Genomic DNA, 21,511 nt, shown 5'->3' with positions numbered 1-21,511 from the left:
AACAATTACTTTATGTATCACTTCTTATAAGCGCAGAAATACTTGCCTTGACGAAGCCGATGTCTTTAGCGTACTGCCTGAAGCACTGACGGCACATGTTGAGTCCGTATTTACGGATCAGTCCGTGACGGTTTGAGCAAACCCGGCTGCAAAACACAAGAGCACTGATTACAATAGAAGTGCATTGTCTTAAAGTCCTCATGAATCGACATACGCTGACTTATTACAGTATGTTGATGTACTTCCAACTGAAACTGAATATTGAGTAGGGGGAGGGGCTTTCTTTTGCATGTCATTGTTTTATAGTAAACTACCAGTTAGAAGAGATACAGCTGCAGAAGGGAGAGAAGTTATTTTCTTAATTAAAAAACTAATTTATTTGTATTTGACTAACGCTGATTTACCCCTACCCTAAACCCAATCCTCAGAGTAATATAAACAGCAATTATGATAGTTATTTATGTTTGTTAAATTAACCATTAACTACTTTATTAACGTCTACCTCTACCCCAAACATCACAATAATGTAAAAACTATAATTAAGAGATTTATTTATATTGACTATATTACACTAATTGTATTTTATTAACACCCAACATCCACAGTTATGCAAAAAGCAGTAATTATTTATATTTATTACACATTAAATTGCATTGCTATGACCCTCATAATAGTACTTTTTGTACAGCATCACATTTTTACATTGTGCTTGTCTGCAGCTGAATCCCTTCTAGACTGGTCACATCGCAAGTATATGCAACGTCGAGTCTGGATTATAATTTAACATTTTGCAAGTGTTTTTTGAAGCCTGTGACTGAGTGAGGGTTTTAAAAGCATTCAGGCTTAAGAAAATGCACCGTTTGTAACTTTGAAAAATTAACAACGATTAATTTTATTGGAATGTTTATAAAACAAAGACGATGCTGTATTATTTAACATTACTGTATACCTCAATACATTTCGACTCTTCAGAAACCAATAAAACATGTAATTGCATATTTTTCTTTATTGAATTATCTATGCGTGTAGATTGTTTATTACGCAAATATTGTGCTCAATAATATAAATATTATGCTTATTTTACAATGCTTGTGCTCAAGTGCTATACAAATAAAGTTGAATTATATTTTATGCACTTGCCTACAAAAACCTTCCCAATCAATCAAAATATTATATTTACAAACATTTATTCAACTCATCTAGTGAAATTGTATTCATATCGCAATATATATTGCGGAATAATAGTAATAAAACAATGTTTAATTTTTCCAGTATCATGTAGCCCTACTTTTAATATACTAAACACTTCATGAAGTCAGCAAACTAAATATAATCTATTCGTTTTCTTAGCAATTCGTTTAAACCCCCAACAGGCAGCTACTTAACTTTTAATAATAAAGTTAACTGGTGAAAAAATACAAGTAATAACTTGGTGAATTAACCAGCATTTCATGTTTATAATTCTGATCTGCAAACAGTCCTCCTTTATAAAAATAAACCATGTAAAACTGTAAAAAAATAAAATAAAATAAAAAATACTATGGATGTCTTGTACATTTATTTACATTTGTAAGCAGTTTTACTACAAATACCATAGTAAATGCAGTTAATTTTTACCATGAACATTTCAGTTTTGGTTAACACCGTCGATAGAGGTAAAGTTGGTTTTATATTTGGATATTCAGGCCATCCCTTTAATAATATAATTTCAGTAAAGTACTCTTTGCAAATTCTATATAGGGAAATCATATAAGCAGCCAATGACTATCAAAGTACAACATTGTTCACAGTAAATTAGCTAGTGTTAATGTTGTTCAGAAGTCATACCTGCATGCTAATTCCTATCGAATATTCAAAGTAACATGGTAAACAATACAGAGACTGCTAAATGAACAAATGTACGAATATAAAAACTAACTTTACCCCTATCCACCGATGAAAACGGTAAACCACTAATAAGCCATGAATAAATGCTTACAAAATGGCATCAAAACATTAAATTATTACGTAATAAAAGTGTGAATTATATTAACATTTTAATGACCAAGCAAGTCAATAATCTATAACCAAACATGTAGAACATTCCACAGACACACTTTTTATTTAGGCGAGACCATCATTATCGCATTAATACCAACATTAGATGCAGTTTTTATTGTTTTATTCGGTTTTTAATCGGCAGTTCAACTGATCTCCGTCCGCCATGTTGTTAGCGCGCATCATCCCGCCGCCCATGTGCTTCACATTCCGGCGGATATTATAAACACACGGCGGTCTGACGGAGTTAAAACCCTTCACAAACAAAAAACCTACACATTAAACACCAAAATGAGCAGAACTGACCAGGATCTCGAGCCCTGGCCGTATTTTCTAGGATGACTCCAGTAGAGCTGCTGATGGCCCATCTCGTCTCTCTCGATCGGGATGTCGAAAAGGAAGTGGCTCTTGTGCGCAGGCGCAAAAAAGACGAGCTTCTTCTACGGAACGCGCCACTTCCTGCGCCCACACTGAAACACGGCGCCATTCCGAGGGCGACTTCCACATTACAGAAGTCAAGAAAAATGGTTGTTTGTTTATTTTATAGTGTAAACTGTACATGTGTACTGTTAACTACCTGCCCTTGTGTAGGAATGGTGATGTTGAATTTTCAAAAATATTGAACATTCTTTCAAATGCCTGAAGTCTTCTCTGAACAAGCCCAATGTATATAATTTTAGTTTTATTAAAATTAAGTATTCATTTATTTATTTGTTTATTAGTTCGTTTGTTCATTAATTTGTTTATTATTATTATTAATTATTATTATTATTAATAATAAATAATTCATTACTGACTTCATACGTCAGTTGGCATTTCTGTGTGGAGTTTGCATGTTCTCCCCATGTTGGTGTGGGTTTCCTTCAGGTGCTCTAGTTTCCCCACAATCCAAACTAATGGTCCAAACACATGCGGTATGGGGAAACTGAGTAAAGCTAAATAGTCCGTAGTGTTTGTGTGTGTGTGAATGAGTGTGTATGGGTGTTTCCCAGTGTTAGGTTGCGGCTGGAAGGGCATCCGCTGTTTAAAACATATGCTGGATAAATTGGTGGTTCATTCCGCTGTGGCGACCTCTGATTAATAAAGGGGCTAATCCGAAAAGAAACTGAATGAATGACAGTTACTACAATTAATACATTAATAATTTGTTTGTCTAATAATAATAATAATAATAATAGTAATAATAATAATAATAATAATAGTAATAATAATAATAATAATAATAATAATAATAATAATAATAATGATAATAATAATAATAATGATGATGATAATAATAATAATAATAATGATGATGATAATAATAATAATAATAATAATAGTAATAATAATAATAATAATAATAATAATAATAATAATAATGATAATAATAATAATGATAATAATAGTAATAATAATAATAATAATGATAATAATAATAATAATAATAATAATAATAATAATGATAATAATAGTAATAATAATAATAATAATAATAATAATAATAATAATGATAATAATAATAATAATAATAATAATAATCATGATAATGATAATAAAAAAAAAAAAAAATAATAATAATAATAATAATAAAAATAATGATAATATTAATAATAATAATAATAATAATAATAATATGCTTATTTGAGACTACAAGAAAAACAGAACAAGAAAAACTATCATATTTATTATTGTAATATTTATTTAGCTCTTTTGTTGCAATTCATTTATTAACGTTTATTATATTTTTAGAAGAGTTTTCTAATAATTGTTCCTTTTTTGTTTGTTTGTTTGTTTGTTTTAAAGTATTCTAGTTTTTAAGTCTGTCTTTAGTACTTAAAGTTTGTATTTGCGAAACAAACCTCTATTCTACCAGGACAAACAACACAAGATTTACATTAGAAATGCATACAAATGCACAATGAAGTCTCAAAGGCACCCTCAAAAAATACTAATTTTTATTATTTATTCTCTCAAGTGATTCAGAAACTTTTATGAGTTTCATTTAGTTTCTTCCTGTTGAACCCAAATTACATTATATGAAAATGATGTAAACTGGTAACCATGAACATCCATAGCAAAAACAAACATTATGGAGTGCGAACGTGGCCTTACTTTGCTTTGAAGCCGTGTTCACAGTGCACTTTTCACCCCATAGACTTCCATTTATACATATGTAAATACAGCAGAACAGAAACACAAGCTCATGCGACACATGTTTCACCTGCGAAAGCTTATCACATGAACGCGTGAGACCAACTGAAGGTCAAAACCTCTCTGTGAAGAAATGTTAAATATGGAGCAATCACGCGCTGAAGCTGATGCTCAGAGTTTGATTGAAGATTACCAAACAAAAGTAGCGTCCAAGATGACACACTATGCACTTCTGCAATATACACAATTATGCAATTATACACTCCACCATGTAGTGTTTGAGTTCAGTGTCATCCCACATACTTTTCTATTGTTGTTCAATGCAAACTCGTCACTGTCAACTCCAAAAGCAGTGGACCAATTAGAACAGCGCAAAGGCGGGGGCAAGCGTTGTGAGCCTCTGTTTATAGTAGACATTTAGCATTACAACTGTTTTATTAACCTTTATATCATGAAGCCTTATTGTGACTTTGTGCAGAATATCCTGAGATATATGATGTATCTAGGGAGGCACGGTGGCACAGCGGGTATCGATGTGGCCTCAAAGCAAGAAGGTCGCTAGTTCGAGTCTCAGCTGGTTTAGTTGGTGTTTCTGTATGGAGTTTGCATGTTCTCCCCGTGTTGGTGTGGGTTTCCTCCGGGTGCTCCGGTTTCCCCCACAGTCCAAACACATGCGCTATAGGGGAATTGATCAACTAAATTGGCCGTAGTGTATGAGTGAATGAGAGTGTATGGGTGTTTTCCAGTACTGGATTGCAACTGGAAGGGCATCCGATGTGTAAAACATATGCTGGAATAGTTGGCGGTTCATTCCACTCTGGTGACCCCTGATGGATAAAGGGACTAAGCTGAAGGAAAATAAATGAATAAATGGTTCTCATGACACAGACAGTCCCATACGCTTAACCAATGAACATAGTCTGAGCCGAAAACACACATGATTAGCTCAGCTTTTGAGTCACTTGTTCATGTTCAGCATGCAGAGAAACGACTCAAAACCAAGGACTCGAGAAATAAACAAATCAAACTTTTTCCGGCTCTGACTGCATATGATTGGCTTATAAAAATTGGCACATAAAAGATTCATGCAAAATGAACGAATCTTCAAGAACGACTCATTACTTGTTTATTAGTCTCATAAAATTATTATACATGGACTTTAAATGTGCCGTGAAGTGCTTTGAAATGTGGATTTTTTATTTGATGTTTGACGTAATCTCAACTGAAACATGAAGAGAGGGTGGGGCATATAGTAGCTCCTCCCCTTTAAAAAACAGCCAACAGCGTTTGGTTTTTCTCACCGCTTTGCCAGTGAGAGTGCTTGAGCTTAAACACATCAAATGAAAAGCCAATGCCTGTGTCCGAAACCGCATACTTCCATACTATGTAATACGCTAAAATCAGTATAAGAGCCGAGTAGTATGTCCGAATTCATAGAATTCAAAAATCAGTATGCGAGAAGTACCCAGATGACTTACTATTTCCGGCGAGATTCTGAAGTGCGCATCACACGCATGCTGCGCTATCCCATGATGCCCCGCGAAAAAATTCATCAATGGGAGTGAAGCGATGCAACTGACGCAGGTAGGTCACATGACCATGACAAAATGGCACATGTAGTTCGTCCGAATTCCATTCATACTTCTCACATTCGTACAGTATAGAACGTACTTTTCTAACAGCTGAGTGGTACGTTTAAATTCAAATGCATTACCTACTGAGTAGTAGGCGGTTTCGGACGCAGCCAATGAGAAGCATTTTGAAAAGGGCGGGGCATGTCAGACACAGAGGCTGCGTCCCAAACCGCATACTTCCATACTATGTAGTACGCTAAAATCAGTATGCGAGCCGAGTAGTATGTCCGAATTCATAGAATTCGAAATTCAGTATGCGAGAAGTACCCAGATGACCTACTACTTCCGGCGAGATTCTGAAGTGCGCATCCCATGCACGCTGCGTTATCCAATGATGCCCCGCGAGAGAATTCATAAATGGGAGTGAAGCGACGCAACTGACACCGGTAGGTCACGTGACAACGACAAAATGGCGAATGTAGTACGACCGAATCCAATCATACTGCTCACATCCATACTATTTATAATGTACTTTTCTAACGGCCGAGTAGTACGTTTAAATTCAAATGCAGTATCGACTGAGTAGAAGCCAGGCACTGATTGGTCAGAAGATTTAATGAGAAAAGTTGATGGTTTTGATGGTGATGTCAAAAAATCGTTGATCTGGAACTGACAAACTTTAAATGTTCACATCAGTTTTATATCCTCAACGCAAATTTTGTCATTGTTTGTACCACACTAGCTAATAGATAACCTAAAAACGAACATACTGATACTAACATAAAAATATAATTTCACTGGACACGCGCAGATGAATTGTTCACCGCAAAACTAGCAATGTGATTAGCAAAGTCAATGTGGTTAGTTTTGATTAATGTTTACCTTAAGAATAACATCGTGACCTAACAAAACAAACATTCACTGAATACATTTTAATTTCGCGCGGACTTTTTACATGTGACGAGATGATTGACAGAACTCGTAACTAAGCAACACGACGGTCCGTTAACGAGGAAGTAGTTTATCACAAAGCTTTGCCATCGATACTCCTCAAAGTATGTAGCTAATATTTCTTCACAAAACTACTTCCTACTTATAAATCCTAGTGCAAGTAGGCGAATTTGGGACACGGCAAACTGAATTATGGGTCGTGTGTGTGTGTGACATCACGCGTGCGCTGACAGCCGGGGCCCCCAGAGGTTTGACGGGATTGTGGGAGCCGAAGGTTCCGCTCGGAGCCTGAGCTAAAAACACACTCCTGGAGGAAAAAATGCGCTTTTGTATGGACGTGACAGCCGACACACACGCCTGCATCCGCGGTGAGCATTTCTCCGTGTTTCTCATGGATCAGTATGCGGCAGCTCTTCAAAAATGCTGTTTTTAGTAGTCGATAGCAGCTAGCTAATCATAATAATAACAACAGCCAGAAGCGATGCTGCAGCAAAACACACACATCGGTGTACATAGAGTGTGTGTTATTGTATATGAGAAACATTTAGGGTGAATATAGGTGTTAAAGATTGGGTACTGCAGTGTTGTGGTTTTTAATGTGTGTGTGTGTGTGTGTGTGTGTGTGTGTGTGTGTGTGTGTGTGTGTGTGTGTGTGTGTGTGTGTGCGTGTGTGTGTGTGTGCAGCTGCTGTATTTAGCCGAGGCTCACAGCTGCAATCAATGCATGTGTGCCAGCTTCTCCTATACTTCTCCATTTTGTAAGCTTTAAACAGTGATTTTGATGTTGTGTAAACCGAGCTAGAGTCTCATAAAGTCGATGCAAATGCGGTGTAAACATGAACGCGTTTCCCGTATATTGTGTTTATGCGCGTGCCCGTGCATGTGTTTCCTGCAGGCTTGTTCACAGCTCTAGTTTTAAGGCATACACATATTGGCTGTTCATTAATTTAAGCTGAAGATGTTTAAGTTGGAAGTATAACACACAAATTAATAAGCTGAATTTAACACGTACTTTACATTTTGTGCTTATTTTTTTTAGTTTGAGAGTTTTAACATTATACGTTCATTATTTTCAGGCAGAAATTGAACAATACAAGTCATCTCATATCCTGATTACGATGTATACCATAGTACTTTATCAGTAAATTCAGTCAGTTAATAGTTTATGTATAAATTGAGCACATGATGACTATTTATTTTTTTACATTACACAGTATATACTCGTTTCTCACTTAATTCAGAACTTCAGGGCAACTGTTTGATTAATAATATAGAAATATCAAATAAATATTAAACGCTTTTCTAATGATTACAGGTCCCACATAACAATTTAAAAGGTCACTAAATAAAATACAAACATCATTATTGCAGCTTTTATTGCTGTCATTCATGTTTCTGTTTGTGTCCTTGTGTAATATTTCGCTCGTATAAAATATGAAAAGGTATTAGCATAAAAACAATGTATTTTTGACACCATGAAATAACGGAGCATAATATGAAACTATAAACTTTTTATTTTGTCTATACAACATTTATCCTATGACCATTCATATGTACAGACTTAAACATTTTACAAAGTAGTGTCAATACATAAACTATTAATCAGTTTAAATGATGCTATATTGTCATGTATATATCTCTATCAGGATGTTAGATGACTTGCACTAACTGGCCACTTTATTAGGTACACCTTACTAGTACCGGGTTGGACCCCTTTTGCCTTCAGAACTGCCTTAATCCTTTGTGGCGTAGATTCAATAAGCTACTGGAAATATTCCTCAGAGATTTTGCTCCATATTGACATGATAGCATCACACAGTTGCTGCAGATTTGTCGGCTTCACATCCATGATGCCAGTCTCCCGTTCCACCACATCCCAAAGGTGCTCTATTGGGTTGAGCTCTGGTGACTGTGGAGGCCATTTGAGTACAGTGAACTCATTGTCATGTTCAAGAAACCAGTCTGAGATGATTGGAGCTTTATGACATGGTGCGTTATCCTGCTGGAAGTAGCCATCAGAAGATGGAGACACTGTGCTCATAAAGGGATGGACATGGTCAGCAACAATACTCAGGTAGGCTGTGGTGTTGACACCATGCTCAATTGGTACTAATGGACCCAAAGTGTGCCAAGAAAATCTCCCCCACACCATTACACCACCACTAGCAGCCTGAACCGCTGATACAAGGCAGGATGGATCCATGCATTCATGTTGTTGATGCCAAATTCTGAGCCGAGCATCCGAATGTGGCAGCAGAAATGGAGCCTCATCAGACCAGGCAACGTTTCTCCAATCTTCTATTGTCCAGTTTTGGTGAGTCTGTGTGAATTGTAGCCTCAGTTTCCTGTTCTTAGCTGACAGGAGCGGCACCCGGTGTGGTCTTCTGCTGCTGTAGCCCATCCGCCTCAAGGTTGGACGTGTTGTGTGTTCAGAGATGCTCTTCTGCAGACCTCGGTTGTAACGAGTGCTTATTTGAGTTACTGTTGCCTTTCTATCAGCTGGAACCAGTCTGGCCATTCTCCTCTGACCTCTGGCATCAACAAGGCATTTGCGCCCACAGAACTGCCGCTCACTGGATATTTCCTCTTTGTCGGACCATTCTCTGTAAACCCTAGAGATGGTTGTGCGTGAAAGTCCCAGTAGATCAGCAGTTTCTGAAATACTCAGAGCAGCCCGTCTGGCAGCAACAACCATGCCACGTTCAAAGTCACTTAAATCCCCTTTCTTCCCCATTCTGATGCTCGCTTCGAACTGCAGCAGATCGTCTTGACCATGTCTTGAGTTGCTGCCATGTGATTGGCTGATTAGAAATTAGTGTTAACGAGCAGATGGACAGGTGTACCTAATAAAGTGGCCAGTGAGTGTATATTGTAATAAGAGATTTTTGTCATTGCTGTACTGGGAAGAAGATTGTTGATTTGATATACACTGTAAAAATATCTGTTAATTATCAGTTTTCTGTATTTTGTGATTCATGTTTTTATTTCTACCTCTTTATTTCTGCTTTTGAATTGCTTAAACTTTCATCCAACAACTTAAACATTAAAAAGTTGTAAAAGAGACTTTTATTGTGATGTGTAGTAGTCTGCAGTGCTATATTGTGTGTGTTGGTGTTGTATATTACACTACAGAAACCTTGTAATAATCTGCAGCCCATTTTCTGTTATGTTACAGACTTCTTTCTCTAGATATTATTTCTTATACATTATATTATTTTAATAAATGTCAATAAAAGTCATTTTGTTAAACTGTAGAGTTGAATTTTCAACATCAGAAGTGGACAGAGCAGAGATCAACATCCCATAATGCAATTCACAACCGCAACTAAACAGAAAACACACAAAATACTGACGAACGTGTTCATTAACAGATATCTTTTACAGTGTGTTCTTATCGTCTGTGCTAGTCTTGTGATTAGCGTTTCTTCAGGTTGAATCCACTGAGAGCAGTAATTAGGTCTGCACCCCTGTGAGTTTATACTTCAGCTGCCTAAGAATCCAAGCCCACATTTGTCATTTTGAAGGGATAGTTCACACAAAAATGAACTTTTCTGTACTATATATGCACGCTCAAGTGGTTCTAGACTATTAAGAGTTTCTTTATCAGGTTGTAAAGAACATTAAGCAAAAATTGATATAGACTAAATAGCACTTTCTTGGCCATTTACCTTATTATTATTATTTTTTTAAATATCTTGTTCATTTATCTTTATTTATTAGTTTTAAAATAAAATTTTATTCATAGCTTTTTGTTTTTATTAGGTTTTAAATTAAATTTATATTATTTATTGACATTTTTATTAAGTTCTTTTAGGTTTTAATTTAATTAGATTAATTTACCTTTTGTTTGTTTTTATTAATTTTTAAATTAGATTTTATGTTTACATTTTTTGTTGTTTTTAGGTATTTAATTTTATTCGTTTAGCTTTTTTGTTTGTTTTATGAGGTTTTTATTATTTAATTTATCCTTTAACTTTTTTGTTAATTTTTTTATTAAGAATTTAATTCAATCTAATTTTGACTTGTTCAGTTCAATTGTTTGCTTTTAATGTACTGCTTGACTTAAAATATTTAAAGGGGAAGTGATGCACTCAGTCAAGTTTACAGTATTTTGCAAATTGATTTATACTTTAATGGAAATAAATATACCGAACTTGATTAATGTAACCATTTAGCAGAAAACGACATGTTTTACTATAGATTTTAGAGCTAGGGCGCCGCCATCTTTGAACATGCTGTGTCTGATGTAACAGGGTTGGTTCCGTTCCCTCAGCTGAACAGATACAGTGGAAGTAATGGACTGAACACAGAGACTGTAAAGCCTAATTTAACCTTATGCATGAAGTTGTGGACATGAAGCTGCTGCAAATACAAGCATCAGATGTGTGTCTATTATAAAAATATATATTTATTCTATTTTTCCTTTTTCCCCTTTTAATTCGGTCCATGCTGACGTAATAGGGTGCGCATTTTCACTTTTAACTACTATAGCCAAATTAAGCCAATTCAAACCAAACTAAGATCGGCGCAGTGTTTCACATGGCAGGTTTTTACGTCCTGCATACATGTTGAGAGATCGAGTTGATCGATTTGAAGAGGGAACATGTCTTGACATAATCCACACAGACGTGACTTAGTAAAGCATGAAGGATTTTATCTGTTGCGATAGTCTGACTGTAAATCCTCTCAACAGGCAGTGCTGGAGCAGCGTGAGAGAGTGGACCACAACGCATCAAACGAAAGGTATTAACAAAAGAAAAATACACAACTGAAGACACTTTAATGATTGGATTTGTTGTATTAACACCAGCTCTGCAATGCACATCCACAACTTCATGCATTGGGTTAAACTAGGCTTTACAGTCTCCTTTATTTTCACTGTATCTGTTCAGCTGAGGGAACGGAACAAATCCTGTGACATCAGACACAGCGATATTCCAAGATGGCTGCGCCCTAGCGCTAAAATCTATAGTAAAACATGTGGTTTTCTTCATAATAATTACATTAATCGAGTTTGTTTGATATATTTTCATTAAAGTGGAATCCAATGTACAAAATAAAGTAAACTTGAGTGCTTCACTTCCCCTTTAATCTCCAGCGTTTGCTTTGTTGCAGTGCACATATTTATTGAAAAGGGAAGAGAAACCGAGCTGTAACTCGTGTAAGAATATTTTGATGATAAACTAATTCATTTTAATTGAATGTGTATTTTAAAACGATATCAGAGAACATTTTTATTCAGGAAATATTTTAGGGAAAATGTTTAAAAATAGGTTTTAGAGTATTGATCAAGTTGAAAGATCTAATATGACTCTTCATCAGTGTTGTTGCTGTTAGTTGTATGTTTTTTTGTACAATGCATGATTATTAAGAAACAGTTATGATTGCATATTATCATTTACTGAACTCTTGCCATGAATATAGCCAGTGTTGTTGATATGGCATTAAAATGAAAGATATTTTGAAGAATGTTGGAAAAAGCAGCCCTTGACCTCCATAGCAGAAACAAAAAATACAATGCAAGTCAATGGCTGTTTTTTCCCAGCATGCTTAATATATCTCCCTTTGTGTTCAACTCAAACCATTTAGTAAGTAAATTACAGAGTTTTCATTTTTGAGGGGTGAACTATCCCTTTAACAGTGGTAATCTTGTTTTCATTGGGCAGTTAGTATGGAGAGAGGATTCATGGACACGATATGGACAGTGCTATAAATCACATGAAATACTGTCATTTCTGTTAGCTGAGCCATGCGTTTTGAGTTTGGTCGAACAATAGGCCACACAGGAATCGTCCTTTCAGCAAATTCTTAAATGTTTCAGTAGAACCAGAAAAAAATGCTTTTCTTTGAGTAAGTGCACAGTGTGTGTGTGTGTGTGTGTGTGTGTGTGATTGTTCTGTAAATAAACAGGCATGCATGGCTTATTTAAAGTTTTCAAAAGCGAATCTACTTTGTGAGATTAATATGAATGTATTTATGTAAGGAATAATTGACGAGGGGCCATAGTGTGCATTATTTACTAATAAATTAGAAAGCCTGAAGTGCATTATTCTGTTTATGCAATGATTTCTGCAGCTGAATCCTCTGTTGAGATGTTGTATTTGAGAGTCTATTAGTCAGGTTTTTGACCTCCTCAAACTGCTCCTGTGTGTAGCGTTAGTTTCTCCTCCAAAGTCTTCTGTTGTGTTCTGATGTGATTTTTGGCTGTTGTAGCTGTGAAATAACTCTAATCATTCAGCGGAGTGATATGGAGCTGTGTAAACTTGCCAGAACTACTTAATATGTGCGTTTATCTGACAATAATCAAACACCTTAGAGTAATCATCAGCCAATCAGAATCAAGCATTTAACAGCACTGTATTGTAAATGAATATATTTAAATGTTCTCATCTAAATAATATATTTTCAATTTGTTCCCCTCAGGTTACAGAAGGCGAAACATTTGCCTCTAAGAAAAATGCCTTATGGGAAACGCTATCATTCGAATACATTCCAGAACGAAAGGACCAAGAATAAGCTACATTTTCTATGCTAACGTTTTGTACCCAATCTGCTGGAGCAGACCTTTTCGTGAACATTACAAACCTGCCGTCCTCATCTCCAGAATCGACCCACCGACCGTCCCGACGGGCGACTGCCTATCATGAGATTCAGAATTTACAAGCGAAAGGTGGTAATATTGACTCTAGTGGTGATAATCTGTGGATTCGCCGTCTGGAATAGTGGAAAGCCGAAGAAGGCGAGTGCTGCGTTTCCTAAAGAAGTGGAAACGGTTAAACGTAGTAGCGTCGGCAGTCAGATACAAGCTACCATACCAGTAACCCGAAAACCAGTCAACGAGAGTATCCCAGAAAAACAACAACAACAACAACAACAACAGCCTGTTGCCAAATCAGAAGCAGACAACACCACCCTAGTGTACAGAGGAATCGTGTTCCAGCTCAACTTTGACCAGAATCTTAAAAACGAGGAAAAATTTCGAACAGTGCGCCAAAAGGACGACCTTGTCATCGTCGTCCAAGTGCACAACCGTCCCGAATACCTGCGCCTATTGGTAGACAGCTTGAGGAAGTCCAAAGGAATCGAAAACGTCCTTCTGATATTCAGTCATGACTTCTGGTCTCCAGAAATCAACCAAATAGTGGCGTCCGTCGACTTCTGTTTGGTCCTTCAGATATTCTTCCCCTTCAGCATCCAACTCTACCCTCAAGAGTTCCCTGGGAACGATCCCAGAGATTGTCCTCGAGACATTCCCAAGAAAGATGCCTTAACCCTGGGCTGCATAAACGCAGAGTACCCAGACTCCTTCGGCCACTACCGGGAGGCCAAATTCTCCCAAACCAAACACCATTGGTGGTGGAAACTGCACTTTGTGTGGGATCGAGTCCGAGTCTTGAAGGATCACAAAGGACTTGTGTTGCTCATCGAAGAGGATCACTACCTCGCTCCTGACTTTTACCACCTTCTCAAACTGATGGCATCTCTAAAAAAAGAGCAATGTCCCGATTGCGATATCTTATCTCTAGGTAGCTACGGACACATCGGCTACTCCAGCAAAGCCAACAAAGTGGAGGTAAAAGCGTGGAAGTCCACCGAGCACAACATGGGAATGGCGCTGAACCGAGACGCCTATCAGAAACTCCTCAGATGCACCGATGCCTTCTGCACTTACGACGACTACAACTGGGACTGGTCCTTGCAGCATCTCACCGTGACCTGCCTGCCTGCATTTCTAAAAGTCATGGTTAGTGAGGCGCCTCGTATTTTCCATGCCGGCGATTGCGGGATGCACCATAAGAAGTCGTCTTGCATGCCTAGTGGCCAGAAAACTAAGATCGAAAACATTCTGCAGAGCAGCGGGAATCAGCTGTTCCCCAAACAATTACTCATCACTAAGAGACTCCCAGCGTCCGGGGCCAAAGGAGTGGCTCCGCATGTCAAAAATGGCGGCTGGGGGGACATCAGGGACCATGAACTCTGCAAGAGCTACCTTCGATTACAGTGAACTTTATATATGATCTTCTTTTTTGTTGTTTTTTGCATCCTCTAATGAAAGCCTTTAAAAGTTCTTTATGGACGACTTCTTCATATTGCCTGTTTTATTGAGATACTCCAAATAAAAAAAGTATGTGATGTTTGGATTTGGTGGTTATGAGCATCATTCAAGTATTATTACTGGAAGAAAAAAAAAGTAGGACAGGGTGATTGATTGAATAATGCTTATTTTTGTCATTAAAGCCAGTTCTGGTAAGTCTCCTGCAGGTGATTTTCTGATGGAGCATAATTTTCCAACACCAAGTCAAAATTCACTGTCAAGTTTGAAATCATGTTCAAAATCTAAATTGATGTGGTTCTCTAGGCTAGTTTTTAATACCAGATGGCGCTCTAGACTAGTTTTAAAAACATGACGCTCTATGCAAGCAGACGGCAACCTAGGCTAATTTTAAACAGCAGACGGAGCTTTAGGCCAGTTTTAAATAGTAGACGGCGTTCCAGGCTAGTTTATAACATTTACATTTAGTCATTTAGCAGACGCTTTTATCCAACTATAAACAGCAGACGGCACTCTAGACTGGTTTATAAAAAGCAGATGGCGCTCTAGACTTGTTTATAAACAGCATGCGGCACTCTAGGCTAGTTTTAAACAGCAGATGGCGGTCCAGGCTAATTTTAAACAGTAGACGGAGCTTTAGGCCAGTTTTAAACAGCAGACGGCGTTCTGGCTAGTTTATAAACAGCAGACGGCGTTCTAGGCTAGTTTATAAACAGCAGACGGCGCTCCTGTCTAGTTTTAACCAGCAGATGGCGCTCTGGATTTGTTTATAAACAGCAGACGGTGCTCTAGACTTGTTTATAAACAGCAAATGTTGCTCCAGACTTGTTTATAAACAGCAGATGGCACTCTAGGCTAATTTTAAACCGCAGATGCTGCTCTAGACTAGTTCATAAACAGACGATGGCGCTCTAGGCTAGTTTATAAACAGACGATGGCGCTCTTAAGCTAGTTTATAAACAGCAGATGGCGTTTTAGACTAGTCTATAAACAGCAGATGGTGCTCTAGGCTACTTTATAAACAGCAGATGGCGCTCTAAGCCAATTTATAAACAGCAGACTGTGCTCTAGGCCAGTTTTAAACAGCAGACGGCGCTCTAGACTAGTTTATAAACAGCAGATGGCGCTCTAGACTAGTTTATAAACAGCAGACTGTGCTCTAGGCTAGTTTTAAAACAGCAGATGGCGCTCTAGGCTAGTTTATAAACAGCAGACGGTGCTCTAGGCCAGTTTTAAACAGCAGATGGCGCTCTAGACTAGTTTATAAACAGCACATGGTGCTCTGGGCCAGTTTTAAACAGCAGATGGCGCTCTAGACTAGTTTATAAACAGCAGACGGCGCTCTAGCGTAGTTTATAAACAGCAGATGGCGCTCTAGCCTAGTTTATGAACAGCAGACGGCGCTCTAGGCCAGTTTTAAACAGCAGATGGCGCTCTAGACTAGTTTATAAACAGCACATGGTGCTCTGGGCCAGTTTTAAACAGCAGACGGCGCTCTAGACTAGTTTTTAAACAGCAGACGGCGCTCTAGACTAGTTTATAAACAGCAGATGGCGCTCTAGGCTAGTTTATAAACAGCAGATGGTGCTCTAGGCCAGTTTATAAACAGCAGACGGTGCTCTAGGCTAGTTTATAAACAGCAGACAGTGCTCAAGGCTAGTTTATAAACAGCAGACGGCGCTCTAGGCTAGTTTATAACAGCAGATGGCGCTCTAGGCTAGTTTATAAACAGCAGACAGTGCTCAAGGCTAGTTTATAAACAGCAGACGGCGCTCTAGGCTAGTTTATAAACAGCAGACGGTACTCTAGGCTAGTTTATAAACAGCAGACGGTGCTCAAGGCTAGTTTATAAACAGCAGACGGCGCTCTAGGCTAGTTTATAAACAGCAGACGGCGCTCTAGACTAGTTTTTAAACAGCAGACGGCGCTGTAGGCTAGTTTATAAACAGCAGATGGTGCTCTAGGCCAGTTTATAAACAGCAGACGGTGCTCTAGGCTAGTTTATAAACAGCAGACGGCGCTCTAGATGTGTGTATAAACAGCAGACGGGCACTCCAGGCTAGTTTTAAACAGCAGACGGCGCTCTAGACTAGTTTATAAACAGCAGATGGCGCTCTAGGCTAGTTTATAAACAGCAGATGGTGCTCTAGGCCAGTTTATAAACAGCAGACGGTGCTCTAGGCTAGTTTATAAACAGCAGATGGCGCTCTAGGCTAGTTTATAAACAGCAGACGGCGCTCTAGATGTGTGTATAAACAGCAGACGGGCACTCCAGGCTAGTTTTAAACAGCAGACGGCACTCTAGATTTGTTTATAAATAGCAGACGGGCACACCAGGCTAGTTTTAAACAGCAGATGGTGCTCTAGACTAGTTTATAAACAGCAGATGGTGCTCTAGGCTAGTTTATAAACAGCAGACGGGCACTCCAGGCTAGTTTTAAACAGCAGACGGCACTCTAGATTTGTTTATAAATAGCAGACGGGCACACCAGGCTAGTTTTAAACAGCAGATGGCGCTCTGGATTTGTTTATAAACAGCAGACGGTGCTCTAGACTGATTTATAAACAGCAGACGGTGCTCTAGACTAATTTATAAATAGCAGACTTTGCTCTAGGCTAGTTTTTTAACAGCAGACGGGCACTCCAGGCTAGTTTTAAACAGCAGACGGCGCTCTAGATTTGTTTACAAACAGCAGACGGTGCTCTAGACTGATTTATAAACAGCAGATGGCACTCTAGATTTGTTTATAAACAGTAGACGGTGCTGTAGACTAATTTATAAACAGCAGACTTCGCTCTAGGCTAGTTTATAAACAGCAGACGGCGCTCTAGATTTGTTTATAAACAGTAGACGGTGCTCCTGTCTAGTTTATAAACAGCAGACGGCGCTCCTGTCTAGTTTATAAACAGTAGACGGCGCTCTAGACTAATTTATTAACAGCAGAAATCTAGACTCATAGATGGCGCTCTGCTTTTAAAAGCTAAGCTCAGAACCAATTTAAAAGAGAATAGCGACGCATTTTGAAATCCTCCGTAGTGATTTCTCGAACAATTCTTTTGCCACAAATCTAACAATATTTTTTACTACAAACTCACTTGGAAACTTCAGTCACGTGTTTGAAACAAATCCTTTTTCCGCGTGTTTACTATTCACGCTGAATCAACTACAGCAGTCAAATATTTCATAATGCAACACTACAGGGATTTCTGGCTTCTTCTTCATGGGTGTTTGGAGTTATAGCACAATAGTGCCCTCTGGAGGATTTGATCACAGAACTGATAAAAATGTGCATTCACTTCAATGAATCGCCCAGCCCTAAAAAAAAACAAGTGTTACCGTTTGTCTCTCTTCTATCTATTATTAAAGCATTTTGTGCCATTTTTAAGACGACGTTTGTATGATCTGCAAAAAGCATGATGTTTCTGATGATTATGTAAATGTGTGTGTGTGTGTGTACATATATACAGACTTGCAGACAGTGTACTTTTGATCGTATTTCCACCTTCTGCTGGAGATTACGCCGGGCTATTTTTGATATGCAGATGAACTATTTTCTATTTGCCTGAATGTGACTGAGCGTTTTTCCAGATTGTGCTTCATATTGAACGTATTCCAGTATCAGTATGGTTTTGAAGCTTTTGCAAGACATTAAAATTGCATTGACTATCTGGCAGTGCTCATTAACCCCCTTACAGAGGCTTTGTCCTATTTACACACGCTTCCAGATCACTGGCCTCAATATTACTCACATGAGAAGAAAACGTGTGAGAAAACAAACATTTGGAGGAGCTGTTGGCTTGTTGGTGTTGCTGGTATTAATTTACAATCACACTGTCATTAATTATCATTTATAATATATAATATATATTCAGATATACTGGTATTATTCTGTCATTATACATTTTTTTTTTAGATATTTGCATTAACCCAATTAAATTAATAAAAATATCCATACAAATAATATAAACATTTTATAAATATGTGCATTAATCCTATTAAATTAATGCAAATATCCACATATACATACATTTTTATAAATATTTGAATTAATCCTATTAAATAACGGAAATATTCATCAAAATGATACATTAATTTTAGATATTTGCATTAATCTTATTTAATCATGCAAATATTCATTAAATTATACATTTTTGAAATATGTGCATTAACCCTATTAAATTAATGTAAATATCCATCAAATATCCATATAAATAACATACATTTTATAAATATGTGCATTAACCCTATTAAATTAATGCTAATATCCATACAAATTATACATTAAAATTATACATTTTATGGACATTAAAATGATACATATATTTTATAAATATTTGAATGAACCCTACTGCATTAATACAAATATACATAAAAAATTATGCATACAATTAAGTGCAAATGTCCATCAAAATTATATTTTATAGATATTTACATTAACCCCATTTAATCATGCAAATATTCATAAAATTATACAAATTATACTAAACCTTACTAAATTAATGCAAATATATACAAACATTTTATGGATATTTGCATTAACACTATTATATTATCGCTTATATCCAGAAGAGTTATACATTAAAAAACTAGAAATACTTTATGGATATTAAAATGATACACACATTTTATAAATGTTTGAATTAACCCTATTGCATTAATGCAAATATACATAAAAATTATACATACAATTATTGGATATTTGCATTAACCCTATTAAATAATGCAAATATCCATCAAAATGATAAAAACTATAGATATTTGCATTAACCCAAATTAATAATGAAAATATTCATAAAAATCATACACACTTTTTATCAGTATTTGCATTAACCCTATTAAATGAATGCAAATATCCATAAAAACTATACATCAATTTTATGAAAATTAGCTTTAACCCTATTAAATTAACGCAAATCAAATATCCATAAAAGGTTTACATAAAGTTAATGGATATTTTATTTAACCATATTAAATGAAGGCAAATATCCATATATATATATATAAACATACATTTTATAGATTTTTCATGAACCCTATTAAATAATGCAAATAGCCATTAAAAATTATTTATATATTATGAATATTTTATATAACCCAGTTAAATGAATACAAATATCTAAATCTACATACATTTTAACCCTAATAAATGAATGCAAATAGCAATCAAACATCAATAAAAAGGTTTACTTAAATTGTATGGATATATTATTTAACCCTATTAAATAAGTGCAAATATCCACATGTACATAACTGTTTTCTAAAATATTTGCATTAGCCTTATTAAAATAATGCAAACATCCATAAAAACATAAATGTATGCATTATATCCATCATATATTAATGCAAATATCCATAAGATTTTAGCTATATTTTAATAAACCGTATAAAGCACAATTATGCATGATTAATGAATATGCAGAAAAACTATACATCAATTTTATAAAACCTTGCATTAACCCAATTCAATGAGCACAAACAGCCATTAAACATCAATAAAGTTTAGATTAACTTAAATTAACCTCATTAAATTAATGCAAATATCTATTAAATTTCTACATTAATTTGATAAATATTAGCATTAACCCTATTTAATTCATGTAAAGACTCATCAAATATCAATAAAAAGGGCACCTTATTAACCTTATAAAGCACAATTTAATGAAGTGCAAAGTTCTAAATACACGTCGTTGGCCTTTTGTGTTAGTGACATTCATTAACAACCACCCTGTTATTAATAATAATAATATTCATTTCTCAAAAGTCAAATGTCGCACTGAAGCAAGAAGGTCGCTGGTTTGAGTCCCGACTGGGTCAGTTGGTGTTGATCAATTCCCCTATAGCGCATGTGTTTGGACTGTGGGGGAAACCAGAACACCCAGAGGAAACCCACACCAACACGGGGAGAACATGCAAACTCCACACAGAAACACCAACTGACCCAGCTGAGGCTCAAACCAGCGACCTTCTGGCTGTGATGCCACAGTGAGACACCACTAAGCCACCGTGACACCCCCAACAGATCCGAATACACTGCAATTTCTTCCCCATTACAAAATAAAAGCATTAATTAATCATTTAGCATCTGACCTTTCAGATTCAAGACAAGACAAATGCCTCAGGCGCATTCAGATGTCAGCGTGATAATGGATATAATATAGCTCAACCCCGATTTATATAGGGAGAAATAAATGACAGGCTGGAGGAGATATAATTATATCAGTGCAGGCATCAATATTACTCACAATCACAAGCGTGAACAGTTAGTGCTGCAGAGATGACGTATACACTGCCTGACACAAGTCTTGTGCTGGATCTCAGTTGTAAGAGCAGCAAATAACTCGACTTCTAGTTGATCCTGTGTAAACGTGTCAGAAGGTGGATTTCTCTGCTGAATCATCTGTTCTGCATCTCAATCATCACTAATACTGCAGAAGACCTACTGGAACCCACATGGACCAAGATTCTCACAGAAATCAGTCAAGTTTGGTGAAGGAGACATCATGGTTTGGGGTTCATTCAGTATGGGGGCGTGCGAGAGATCTGCAGAGTGGATGATCAACATCAACAGCCTGAGGTATCAAGACATTTGTGCTGCCCATTACATTACAAACCACAGGAGAGGGACAATTCTCCAGCAGGATAGCGCTCCTTCTCATACTTCAGCCTCCACATCCTCTGAGAGCGGAGAAGGTCAAGCTGCTCCAGGATTGGCCAGTCCAGTCACCAGACATGAACATTATTGAGCACGTCTGGGGTAAGATGA

General features: G+C 36.8%; 2 protein-coding genes across 3 annotated transcripts in view; one reads left to right on the top strand and one right to left on the bottom strand.

The window, feature by feature from the left end:
• rps29 (ribosomal protein S29) overlaps positions 1-2,454 on the bottom strand; it is a 4,308-nt gene extending 1,854 nt beyond the window's left edge. The window contains exons 1-2 of the mRNA XM_056480856.1: positions 2,344-2,454; positions 47-146 (exon numbers count right to left, since the gene is read on the bottom strand). Of these exons, the coding sequence (XP_056336831.1) occupies positions 47-146; positions 2,344-2,405 (162 nt within the window). The 5' untranslated portion in view covers positions 2,406-2,454. The remainder of the gene's footprint in view (positions 1-46; positions 147-2,343) is intronic.
• Positions 2,455-6,752: 4,298 nt separating this feature from the next.
• On the top strand, positions 6,753-18,440 carry mgat2 (alpha-1,6-mannosyl-glycoprotein 2-beta-N-acetylglucosaminyltransferase). 2 transcript variants are annotated; one of them, XM_056480842.1, is made up of 3 exons: positions 6,753-7,063; positions 11,388-11,437; positions 13,118-18,440. In XM_056480842.1, exon 3 carries the CDS (start codon positions 13,338-13,340, stop codon positions 14,697-14,699), a length of 1,362 nt encoding a protein of 453 aa, XP_056336817.1. In that variant the 5' UTR covers positions 6,753-7,063; positions 11,388-11,437; positions 13,118-13,337; the 3' UTR covers positions 14,700-18,440. The 2 variants fall into 2 exon arrangements, with proteins under 2 accessions (XP_056336817.1, XP_056336816.1); XM_056480841.1 differs by lacking the exon at positions 11,388-11,437.
• The last annotated feature ends 3,071 nt before the right edge of the window (positions 18,441-21,511 follow it).

The sequence above is a fragment of the Danio aesculapii genome, chromosome 20 (genome assembly GCF_903798145.1).
Source record: "Danio aesculapii chromosome 20, fDanAes4.1, whole genome shotgun sequence".
NCBI lineage: Eukaryota > Metazoa > Chordata > Actinopteri > Cypriniformes > Danionidae > Danio > Danio aesculapii.
This window is presented reverse-complemented; position numbering and strand designations above follow the sequence as displayed.

Bases quoted from the DNA above. Each gene is read 5' to 3' on its own strand.
- mgat2 (XM_056480841.1), top strand. From the start codon at position 13,338: ATGAGATTCAGAATTTACAAGCGAAAGGTGGTAATATTGACTCTAGTG.